The 12,380-nt window shown below is 44.4% G+C and overlaps 1 protein-coding gene across 3 annotated transcripts; it reads right to left on the bottom strand.

Annotated features, from left to right (window-relative positions):
* Nucleotides 1–2,124: 2,124 nt before the first annotated feature.
* On the bottom strand, nucleotides 2,125–12,166 carry macroh2a2 (macroH2A.2 histone). Of its 3 annotated transcripts, none has more exons than XM_086258191.1 (9): nucleotides 11,732–12,166; nucleotides 10,124–10,301; nucleotides 7,296–7,402; nucleotides 4,490–4,687; nucleotides 4,166–4,270; nucleotides 3,979–4,078; nucleotides 3,808–3,897; nucleotides 3,442–3,616; nucleotides 2,125–3,030 (listed from the first exon to the last, which is right to left on the bottom strand). In XM_086258191.1, the coding sequence occupies exons 2-9, from the start codon at nucleotides 10,293–10,295 to the stop codon at nucleotides 2,865–2,867; spliced, it is 1,113 nt and encodes a 370-aa protein (XP_086114317.1). In that variant the 5' UTR covers nucleotides 10,296–10,301; nucleotides 11,732–12,166; the 3' UTR covers nucleotides 2,125–2,864. The 3 variants fall into 3 exon arrangements, with proteins under 3 accessions (XP_086114317.1, XP_086114318.1, XP_086114319.1); XM_086258192.1 differs by having other exon boundaries at nucleotides 11,624–11,739; XM_086258193.1 differs by lacking the exon at nucleotides 11,732–12,166 and adding an exon at nucleotides 11,337–11,559.
* Between the last annotated feature and the right edge of the window lie 214 nt (nucleotides 12,167–12,380).

Below are 12,380 nucleotides of genomic sequence, written 5' to 3'. Positions count from 1 at the left end.
AAGGGTGAAGACAACTGGGTCGCCCGGCCCTGGCCACGAGGTGTCCCTTATTTATTTTCCAGGGAGTTGGCAACCCTATCCGTAACTTTATTTTTATTTTTCGTTTTTGTCTACATTGTACTGAAATGCTTCATTATTGCAAACATTTTAAGATATACTTGTTATTCTTAACATCTTAACAGATACTCTGACCCATAACTATCGTAAAATGCTACGACCGGAAGTAGAAACCTTTCGCGCATGCGGGGTACCGATCGGGTTTCCGGTACGGATCGGGTAGTGACACGCACTTCGCGTACTACGTACGGTGCATAGGGTTAGGGTTAGTTCGCGAAGTACGAGAAGTGCGGAAGTGAGAGGCTTGTGAAATGGGACGGTATACGCTTCGTCGCGCTGTTCAGGTTGCCTAGCAACCATGATACTAACCGCGATACACGTTACATACAGCTTTGTTTGACAGAAATGAAGCATTTTTGTTCATTCATTTTTGTCATAACATCACTTTGATTAGTTGAGTATCTGAGGCTGAGACCACAGGACTGTAAAACATGATTGTTGGGCTTCATTTCTGTGCTGAACAGTCATTTAAGATTAGTTAGTAAATAACAATTAGTTAATGTTGTTCATGAGACTAAAGTCATCTCACTGTGGTAATGTAAATATAATATGGCCAATATTATAGTATTGTCAGATTATGATCTATATCTATAGATCTATCTATAAAATCACTGACTTTCAGCTTGTTGTGTTTGTGGATATATGACTGACTGTAATTATTAAACATTCGCACATAAATAAGTGACGTCATATTCAGTACTTTTGACAGTTCACTCTTCGGCCGCTCCCTTCTGCCGTAATTTGCATCAAAATTATCCACACCCACCGCCGCGCTATGAATTATGGGATCTATGGGACCACGAAGCGTGCACCGGACCACGCTTGATATTTGGGGAAATCAACGGCGCATTTGGAGTACACTTCGAATTGGGACAGCCGTCGTCGCGTGGCGGTGACGTAACCGCACTTAAAATGCGTACTTCAAGCGTGCAGACCCTCAATAAATGTAAAGTGTGTACCTTCTGTCAAGAGCAACCTGAAACAGTTTCTCATCTGCTTTGGTCATGTAAATTTACGTGTAAATTCTGGAAGGATTTCCACAAGTTTATTACTGACTTTGTTCTCCCTAATCTTCAACTATACTATAAGGATGTTATCTTTGGCTATTATAATTTTAAAGACAAGGACAATGATGCTTTCTTCTTTATAAATTTGGTTTTATTTTTGGCAAAATTTCATATACACAAAAGGAAAGTCCTCGGCAGAAAGCCTGAACTTCTTGTATTAAAAATGGAACTTGCACAATATATAAGGACAATCTCATCAAAAAACACTAAGGCTCTCAAGACTGTTAACATCTGTAACCGATTGAAACTGCTAACTTGATTTTGGCTCTTGCAAACTTTTGTTTATTTATGTTCCCCTTATTTTATTTTATTTTTTGTACTCACTTTTGTCTCACTGTCCTTGTCACTCTTTCTGTTCTTCATTGTACTACCACAATGTCACCTTTTATGTGATCCCTGTTTTACTTGACTGTATGTCTAAAATGTGATTAAAAAAAAATTAAAAAAAAAAGAAGAAGCGTGCAGACCCTGAATTGGGACACAGCCCCTGACATAGCTGCTTCTTCTTCTTCTTCGGGGTTTAACGGCAGCTGGCATCCTTGTACATGCAGTGCTGCCATCTTCTGTTTCAGTCCGTTATTACACTCTTAAATCCTGCTACTTTTTCCTGCGTCTTTCAGGATCTTACAAAGCTTCAAACGACGCATCGACTATTAAATCAGTCGTCGATGATTTTGATAGTCGACGTAATCGTGATTAGTCGACCAATCGTGGCAGCCCTAGTGTGTATATACGTATATGTATGTGCAAAATAACTTTTTTGTCCCTTTTATCTTCATCCCTGATCGATCGCTGTGGCACCACAACATGTTTCATCTTAGCAGCTTCTCACAGTTGTCATTTGCGCTGAGCCCTGTACATTTTCCAGTATTCGTACTGGTGGTTACACCTGTGACCACAGCAGGTTTGACAGTTGGATGGACTACTCTGCACAACAAAATGAAATGATGCTAATTTATTTTTGAGTCAAACTGTTCAACTGAGGAAAAAAATACTACAGAGACAAAGACATATACAACCAATATTTGTTGTAACTGTAACAAACACAGAGTCTTTGCAGTGTGCACTAGTAACAAAATTTAAAGGTCATTCAAGAATGAAGCCAAAGCAACCCAGATCAGTTAGAAACAGAATTTCGGTAGAATCACAGATGAAGTTTTCTATCAAATGGCATTTCTAAAATCCAAAAAAGCCTCTTATATACACAGGGTGTACCGTGCCTCCAGCTGTGCTTTGTTCTACTTTAAAACAATATTGTGAAAAAGGAGAGGAGATGGTAAGAAGAGGTGCTGACACTGAGCAGACCTCTGGTGTAAAACGGTTTTATTTCATAGCAGAATGCCAACCACAGGTTTGAATTAGTAAACTAAATATATCAGAAAATACCGATGCTGCGAAAGAACTGTTACATTTGTACATGGATATAAAAACAGTGAAATGAGGAGCCAAGAGAGCAAACTCTACCCACTTAAATTATCTACTCTAGAAAGAATACGATCTTTGAAGGAACAGTGGAACAGAAATGTGAACAGCACTCCACACACAGATAGATTTCTTCTTTAACACATTCCACATGGAAAACCCTACTGTGGGACCACCTACCTATACCAACAGTGACAAACAACAGTTAAAAAATAGCCCCCAAACACACGCACACACACACGCACAAACCGGCAATCTTCATTTGGCCTCCAGCTTGGCCATTTCCTGAAGGTATATTCCGATGCTCTCGCTGTCAAACAGCACAAAGTAAATGTTTTTCAGAGAGGAGCTGGTGCAGGACACAAAGTGGTTGGAGATGGCCTTGAGGATGAGCTGAGCGGCTGTTTGCTTTGGGAATCCGTTCCTGTGGGAAACGGTTGGACAAATGAGACTGAGGAAGACAAACGACAAAGCTGTTTGTGATGAAGAGTAGCTGAACAAATGGCAGAGCTACGGCTAAAAATCTGTCTGCAAACGTGTTCGGTCTGCAGGCTGACGGTCACTTTGCTACACAGATCAGTGGAGCTGGACGTACACTGGACCAGGTGCAGATCCACACTGTTAGCTGAGGCCCTGGGTGAGTGTGTCCTCCCATTTATACACACAGAATACAAGCTGAGATCAGCAGATCTGCACTCAATCTTACTGTAACGGTCACGGCGAGGTCGACAGCTACATGCTCATTTACACTCATGTCTAACGCACAAAAGGCGTCGCGGTCGGGGACCAAAGAGACGCGTCTATGAGGCGACACACTGTGTGTGATGGAGCTCACCGTCCAGCAGGCAGCGAGGGGAAAGCCACAGACTTGAGCTTCTTCTCCTCTGCTGCTGAGAGGCAGTTCTTCACAGTCTTCTCGAGCTGGTCCTCACACTTCTCTGAGCCCCACTGTGGGATGTTACAGTGGATGATGAAGCGGGCTGCCATGCCACTGGCCTGGCTCACTGCCACTGCAGGATGAAAGCATGTTAGGGTGACCACCGTCGCCTCAGACAAAAACGTGTCTGCGCCCAGTCTAACAGCTGATCTCTGTGCACTCTATTTACTAGGCCCGGATTTGCATGTATCACGCTGTCTCATCAGCTACATCCTACTGTGGACATGGATGTGATTCAGTGGCTGTGACGACGCAGCTGCGTACCTGATGCTACCTCCAAAGGCCCTTGTGCTTTCCTCAGCTCCTTAACTCCTTCCAGGAACTCTCGACCTCCAGCTTTTTCCAGGGCGTTGCCTGGAAGACCAGCACAGCAGCCGCTCAGCATGAGGACGCATGAAAGAAACCAGACACGTTACATGAACCGGTGCTGCTTACCCACTCCATCTTTGAGGTCCAGCTCTGCATTGGTTGGGTTAATTATTCCCTCCACCTTGATTGTTCCAATTTTACTCATTTCACTTTCTGTTAATGAAAGCTGTGGATTCACAAAGACAGAGTGACAAACAGCTTTGAGCAGTAACACAACGCGGTGACTTTCAGCTGGGCTTTTAACGCGGCTTACTTTCTGTCCGAGAAAGAGACTCTTTGCTGACAGGATGGTGAATCCATCACCGGGACCGTCTTCCACTGTGGAGTTTGATACAGCCTCTTTGTCATTGTCTGTGCTCTTTGCCAGATGGAGAGAAAAACGTTCACTTCAATCAGCATTTAAGTTACCAAATGATAATGACTCTGGTTCTTTCTCGAGTGCATTAAACCAGCTCTGGTTTGTCTCTTCTCTGATTGAACAAATCAAACACAAATGTACAGAACACACGGCTGTTAACAGAAGAAGGGTTAGAGACTCATCGCCATCATCACAGATGGCTTTGCTGGGCACACTGACCTTTGGCTTGCGCCCTCGTTTGCCTTTAACCTTTTTGAAGGTTTTGGTGGGCTTCTTGCTCTTCAAGCGTTCCTCCTGCTTGTCCGTGACAGACGCCTGGCTGTCCACTTTCACTCGGCCTCCCCTCTTCTTGGAGAGCAGCTCTGGGTGGATACGAGGTAGAACCCCTCCGTTTGATATGGTCACTCCTCGCAGAAGCTGATGGAAGAAGCATTTTGATAAATGAACTCATGTCTGTGAAGAAACGTTGTCTGTGCACACACGTGACCATGTGGTGACCTCCGTCTTTGTTTGAGGATGATACAAAAATCGCTCCACAGCCGACAGGTGAATGCTGTTTACCACACTGTAGTGACGGCTGCACTGTGAGACAGATTCATGTATATAGAGGTTTTTTTAATATGCGTGTGCCCATGGTGACAAAAAGGTTCATCATCATCATTTAAATGCAATTATCATGAACATTACCCTCCAAACAGACAGCTGAGAAGAAGAACTGATGTCAAATAAGATATAAAAAGATGTTCACTTGTTAGTAAAATATGAGAAGCTCATATAAGTCAGTGTGGAGCATTGTGCACGCTCGGTCTGAGCAGCCGGAGGCTTTCCAGGCCGATGCTGTAATCTCCCCGTGTCCCAGGTCAGCCCTGGGGCAGCGTGGCCCGAACACCTCGCCCAGGCTGTGACCCCCTCTGCTGAGGAGCAGGAGCCCCTCTCCAACGAGGTCGGCCGCCTTTTGAAGGAAGCCACATTCAAACTAACAACTAAAAGGTTGGCCTGGATCAACAACTGCAGCGCCATCTGGTGGCAAATAGCTACATAACATTCAGGACACAATTTAGCAGCATCATCCTCAGCCTGTGAAGGAGGATGTTGTGCAGCTCCAGACTGAGAGCGGCTGATGCTTATTTCACATCTTATTCAGAATAATTAGATTCACTGTAGTCTGTGGGAGCTGCGATTGGTCGGGCTGCCGGGGACAAATGATGATTTCACTCACCGACGTCCAAATCAAGCCGTAACCTTCATGCAGCGTGTTTTCTGTCCAACTACTACAGCAGACAGAGAAAAATCCACACAGACACACGAAAAACCCCGAGATCCCACGACCGGTGTGCTGAGAGACGGCACCTGAGAGACAGGTGACGAACCAGCTGGTCAAAGCTCTGAATGGCTCATTTATTTGGCTCCTTACCGATTTCTTATTCTTTAGCATTTACGTCACACTTCAACGTTTCTGATCATCAAACTAATTTTAATGTTAACATAGCAATCCAAACCTACCAGCTATGTGGAAAATGAACTGGAGTCCTGCAATATCTGAACTCAGATACATCATAGCAACAGTGAAACATGAGCTGTGTCCCAAAACGTCGGCTGCTTCCTCCTGAGGCCGCATTTGTAGACTGATTACGTCACAGCGACTGTCCCAATTCATAGACAAATGCGTCCTCCATTTCCCCAGGTTTGAAGGATGGGTCGGGTGTGTCCTTCGTGGCCCAACCTATCCCAGAATTCATAGCGCGGCCTAGCCAATTCCAGTTTTCAACAATGGCGGCCACTACCTAAGTTTTAATATTACTCTTGTTAATCTTTCTGGGTCACAAAATAAACCTTTAAGATATTTTCAGGCGAGAATGTAGCTGAGTAAACTTCAAATATCTGCTGTTTATCAAGACATCGCATATTTGCAAAAGTGCTCCGACGTTTTCGGAGACGTCTGTTACCCACCAGCTCGATAGCGAGCCGGCGGGTTCAATGGTCACTGAGCCGGCGAGAGCAGCGGACTCCCGCTTCATCGTTTTCAGACCCACCGCGCTCTTTCGCTACTCAGGTTAAACATGATATACGTCACTCGGATAACTAAAAAATGTTATTGTTTGGCTTTTTTCAGTGTTTGATTTGTTCGTGAGTAAATCGGTTTGGCTGAGATTAAAGTCATTAGATTATATTAAATAAAACTTCATTAATCCATCGGGTGGGTTCCTCTGGGGTTTTCACACAGCTAAACGTCAAACAGAAAAATGATTGGTAAAGTAAATCCGTCAGGCATCTTTCTTGGCCTTTAGTCAATAATTCTGATGGCAAAAGAACCAACAGGTGAGACAAAAAAACAAACAAAAACTGATTAAACAGATGTGTGAGACGGTCGAGAATTTACAGCAGTGTCCTGTTACATTTCAGACAGCAAGGAGCAGACGGCCGAGTTTATTAAACTCCACCGAGACAGCGCTGACGCAAACCTGACCGTCCCATTTCACGGTCGCCGTAAGTTTATGGCCTGAAGTTCAAGCATGCGCAGCAGCAAGTAAACCTCTACAAAGACAACAAACGAAATGATGTGAAAGGCCAGACTGAAACCAGACTGAGGCACGACCGTCAACAGGCTTCATACTCTGAACCGTCCAGTGGGGCTGAACGACCTCAGCTGCTGTGGCCAAAGGTGGCAAAACCAGTTCAAATGTTAAGGTGACTTTTTCCACACAGGCCAGCTGGGTGTGGATAGCTCATCATTACAAACTGAAGTTTGTACTTAGACGGGTCATCTTTTTCTAATATTAACATTTGTTTTAAACATTTACGTGCAACTCAACCAACCAGGGGTTGGTTACATCAGCAAGTATTTACGCTTCTCCTTGTTTGTCTTCTTATGAGCAGTCCTGAAAACATGCATCAATGTTTAAACAACCTTTAAGGTCAAACCTTCAATAAACTTTGGCGAAAGGTGTAAAACACGCTGGCCAGTTTGATGTGTTAGCATACACGTATGTGTCACGTATGTGTCACGTATAGAGCACTGTGTTACCTGGTTCAGCTCCTCGTCATTGGCCACAGCCAGCTTGATATGCCTCGGAGTTATTCGGCCTTTCTTGTTGTCCCGTGCTGCGTTTCCTGCCAACTCCAAAATCTCAGCTTACAAGAGAGGAAACACATGGTGCACACTCATTAGGCAGCATTTAAACATGTTTACTGTATTTTCCTTCACTCAGCATGTAACAGATTGTACTGGTGTGAAACTACACGGCTGCAGCAGTGAGTCTGTGTCTAACACTGACTGATTAAACTCCTTCATTTTGTTCCTATATGCTAAAAACAGCATATTCATAGCCAAAAACCGGTCAAATGAGCTGTCAGCAGCATTTGTGGATCTATAACACTTTATAAACTATATATTCTTCATGACAATAACCTCCAGTTTACTGGAGGTTATATATATATATATATATATATATGTATATATGTATATATATATATATATATATATATATATGTATATATATGTATATATATATATATATATATATGTATATATATATATATGTATGTGTGTGTATATATATATATATATATATATATACACACACATACATATATATATATATATATATATATATATATATATATATATATATATATATATATATATATATATATATATATATAGTTTCAGTTTTATTTGTCATATGCAAGTTAGCACAGCGTCAACATTGCAATGAAATGTGTTTGACGAGCAGCAGTCACTCAGCAGCATAGTACAGTAGAAGAAATATAATAAAAAAATAAATAGAAAAACAGTATAGAGCAAAATATTAGAGAGACATGGTAAAAGAGAAAAGATGACTAAATATATATGTATCTATAAATATAAATATATGTACACTAGTGATTGAATAAGAAAATCTTGAAGAGAAATATGACGGGGGGCAGATGGGACATTGCACAGGAATGAGCAGCAGAAATTTACAGTATTGCACTTTTAAATATAAATATCAATGACAATAAAGTGGCGTGACCAGTGCAGATTAAGCAGAGTACTTGTGAAGCTGCAGGTAGCTTCTGAGCGCGTCCTGTGGACTGTGTGTGTGTTTAAGTGTTGTGGTTGAGGTGTCGTATGGTTGGTGGTAAAAACTGTTTTTAAGTCTTGTAGTCCGAGCAGACAGACTCCTGTAACGTCTGCCAGATGGTAACAAGGAGAACAGCTGATGTGCTGGGTGGCTGTGGTCCTTGATGATGCTGTGTGCTTTACGGAGGCTGGAGATAAATGTCCTGAATGGCAGGAAGCCTCGTGCCAGTGATGTGCTCTGCTGCCTTCACCCTCTGTAGTGATTTACGGCTGCTGGCAGAGCAGCTTCCGTACCAAACTGTGATGCAGCTCGTCAGCAAGCGCTCGACTGCACACCTGTAGAAATTTGAGGTGATGTTGGCGTTCATGCCAAACTTCCTCAGCCTCCTCAGGAAGTAAAGCCGCCGGCGAGCTTTCCTGATAACAGTGTCTGTGTGAAGGGTCCAGGAGAAGTCCTCGGTGATGTTGACTCCAAGGAACTTGAAGCTGCTGACCCTTTCGACCTTGACACCGTTGATGTGGATGGGCTGGTGTTCCCTGACTGGTCGTTTCCGGTAGTCCACTATCATCTCTCTAGTTTTGCTGATGTTGAGATATAATCTAGAGTTACCTTATGTTTACATTTTATTTTGCTGTTTTTACTGTTGCTGTAATAAAATGTAATATTATTATAGTTACACACCCACTGATGTTTAGATATATGTCCATTAGCAGGCTGGACCTCATCAGCCCAACCCTGGAGCTTACTGTTAGCTTGCTTTATCCATTCCTGCTCCTATGTTTGGGATCCCTGCTGTCTTGAAACTATTATGTCCATGTTTCAGCCATCGAGCTGTGATTCGAGGAGAAGTTGAAGAATATGGATGTCCCTCTCCGTCTTTACTATGCTATCCATTTTGTGCCTGTACCACTGACAGCCAAACAGCCCCAGAGCATGATGCCACCACCATGCTTGACCTTTGGTGTTCTTAGGTTTGCAAAGCCTCGACTCCTGCAGGATGGCCTCTCTCACTGAGGCAAAACGTTTTTCAGGAGGCACGTGGCTCCTGGTCATGGCAGGCTTGATGTTTCCTGGGTTGTTCCCGAACACCCTAACCTAGTTACTCTCATCTGAGAGCGACAGTTACCCTGGCAAAGTGGTTACACATCAGAATAACTGTCTGAACTGCTTATCTTGGAGTCTGCAGGTGTTTAGAAATGGCTCCGTGAGGCTCTGTGTATGGCTCCTTCCCAACTTGTGCACAAGTCTGCTCGCTGCTCGTTTCACAGGCTACTCCCGTATTCAGCAGTGAGTCACCACAGCAGGTAGCGTCACACATTTGATCTGACAAAGTTTCATCCCAGGCCTCCTCCGGGATTTCATCCAACAAACGTGGCACATTTAAAGCTAGCAGCATGTTTCGAAGAAGCTGAGACGGGCAACAAACGACTGAACAGGCTGTAAAGATGCATAATTACATTAGTTGTTTACAGGTCACAGAAGGACTGTCTTTGACCTCATCCAGACCCAGTGAGGTTAAAAAGGTTTAGCTTTAGTTAACAGTACGTTCATTAATGTTGAGTCAGAAATGTATCAGAACTGTGAGCTGCTCTTTGGAGTCAGTCTGCCTCTGTATGTGACAAAGTTTCACAGGTTAAATGTCAATCACATATATATATATATACCCACATAAAGGATTATCAAAGTACTCTGAGCTTTGAGTGTTGCAGAAATTCAACTTTGAATTATGTCCCTTAGATATGCCACAGCACACTGAACACACTCACATGCTCTCATGTATCAAACTTACCTGCCAGGTACTCAATTACAGCTGCCATGTACACCGGAGCCCCCATGCCAATGCGATATTTGTGCGTGCCAATGCGCAGATACCGCATCATGCGCCCCACTGGGAAGATGACACCTGCCCTGGCTGAACGGGACAGCTTGGTGGCCTTCTTCTTTCCTCCTCTGGCTGACATGTTTGTCTGGACACAGTGCGACAACAGCCAGTGACTGACACAAACACATGCTAACATTAATGAAACTCTCGTTAGCAGGATGCTCTGTTCCTCTAAACTGTACTAAATAAATACGTGTGTCCTCACAATTTCCACAACACTCAGCCGCAGTGAAACCAGATCAATGCAGTGGCATGTAAATAACCCCTTTCCCATCATCCTGATGACATGTTTTAACTGTAAATGAATGCACTGTTTTATATGGAGCTCACAGCCACTGCCAATTTAGAATCACAAATTAATTAGCATGACTTTGGGGAGAAAGCTGGAGGCCCAGCAGAAACACAGGGGAACAGAGAGAACATGAAAACTCCACCCGTGTATAGGCAGATGGCCCCGCCCCTCCCTGAGCCTGGTTCTGCCGGAGGTTTCTTCCTGTTAAAAGGGAGTTTTTCCTTCCCACTGTCGCCAAACTGCTTGCTCATAGGGGGTCATATGATTGTAGGGTCGCCCTTACACAAAGCACCTTGAGGCGCCTGTTGCAGTGATTTGATGCTGTACAAATAAAACTAATTGAATTAAATACAGAGTTCAATGGAAACTGTACATTAATGTATATTAAACAAATTCAATCAGAAACAGCGAGTTATTATTTGACAGCTTTTCAAGCATCATGTGTTCACAGCTGTCCCCACATACGTGACGCTCAGGTGAGAACATGGTTTCTGACGTCAGCCAGGTGCTGGTGGGAGACGCAGTCCCGGCGTGAACACACTAGCTGCGTGTGCTTTCATTGCACATTCTTTTACACGTGTGGCTGTGTGTGTGCGTGGTGTCATAATGAAGGGCACGGTGTTTGTTTTCCACGCCGCGCGCTATTCGGAAAGGTTATTGATATGCTGCGGCCTGCATCCGCGCCGCTGGAGTTCACGCACATCGTCCCCACGTATGTACAAACAGCATCACGTCGCTAGTGTTAATAGTGTGGATAGTGTACGTGCGTGTAGTGTAAACGGAGAAAAGGGGAACGCGACCTCAGCATGTAAGCTAACGTTACTGTACCGAGCTAGGTCGGAGCCAGGCGAGCGACACCTTTACGGCGTCGCCACAAAAGCCTCGCTTTGACGGCTGGCTCACGGAAAGTGTCGGAGCCGGCTTCGCTCCCACTGAGAAGTGTTTTTATTCCTTCACGGACACGAAGTCAGCGTGGACACGAAGCTACGAGCGGACGTTAGCTAGGTCGGGTCGGCACCATGTAGCAGCTTCAACGTTTAACGGCTCCGCGCACATCCGTTACCGTACCACACAGACATGAACCTGAACGAGCCTTTTCTCCACAGCAGACCCACCCGCCCCTTCGTTTTCCACGGAGGCTCCAACACACGGAAAGTAACGCGTCCCCGTCGATCCGGATATGCGCTGCGCTTCGAAACATCAAATAAAGCCCAAGTTTCTACCTGTTTTTCTAACGTGAATCTGCGCGAACTCGTGACGCTCCTGTGCAGCAACAGACGGGCCGTTGTGTTTTGCCGTCCTTGTGCCTAATAATCCTGGTTCCAGACCTCAGGAAAAAAATCCCACACTGCAAGCAGGAACAGCGTAGTTGGTCGGAGGCTGGCTCTGTGCTACTGATGCTGCAAAGGGGAAAAATTCAGCGGAGGGAAAATCCTGCAAAAACGCCCCCGACAGCTCTAACGGAGATCAACGCAACACAATCCTACGGCAAAGTAACTGCTGGTAAAATCCACATTAGCCCAAATAAATAGCTTACAGCCTAAAACGGCACCACAATAGGCCTGTGAGTGTATTTCACTGCATATCCCTGGCGTTTGTTAGCTAAAGAGTGAAGGCTGTGAATAGAGTCCAAAGTGGAATGAAACAGGAAGTGGACATCTGTCCTTAAGCATCCAGACTGGGGGTGTGAGACTCGGGCTGATAATCCTAGAGACATCACAACAGTCAGATCATTTAGCTGTAGCTCAGGAGGTAGAGCAGGTCACCTACTGATTGGAAGGTTGGTGGTTTGATCCCTGGCTCCTCCAGTCTGCATGCCAAGTATCCCTGGCCAAGATACTAACTCCAAGTTGCTCTCCGCTGCATCCATCG

Source organism: Aulonocara sp. 'chitande type north' Nkhata Bay, linkage group LG13, assembly GCF_057382095.1.
Source record: "Aulonocara sp. 'chitande type north' Nkhata Bay isolate Kocher_YH1m ecotype deep benthic linkage group LG13, A_spYH_male_GT1.1, whole genome shotgun sequence".
NCBI classification, from domain to species: domain Eukaryota; kingdom Metazoa; phylum Chordata; class Actinopteri; order Cichliformes; family Cichlidae; genus Aulonocara; species Aulonocara sp. 'chitande type north' Nkhata Bay.
The sequence above is the reverse complement of the archived record's forward strand: the minus strand, read 5'-3'. Positions and strand labels throughout refer to the sequence as shown.

Coding starts and splice junctions, on each gene's coding strand:
- macroh2a2 (XM_086258191.1), bottom strand. CDS start 10,295: ATGTCAGCCAGAGGAGGAAAGAAGAAGGCCACCAAGCTGTCCCGTTCA. Junction 4,271..4,489: donor AACGAGGGCGCAAGCCAAAG/GTCAGTGTGCCC, acceptor CATCTGGCAAAG/AGCACAGACAATGACAAAGA. Junction 4,079..4,165: donor GTCTCTTTCTCGGACAGAAA/GTAAGCCGCGTT, acceptor GTGAATCCACAG/CTTTCATTAACAGAAAGTGA.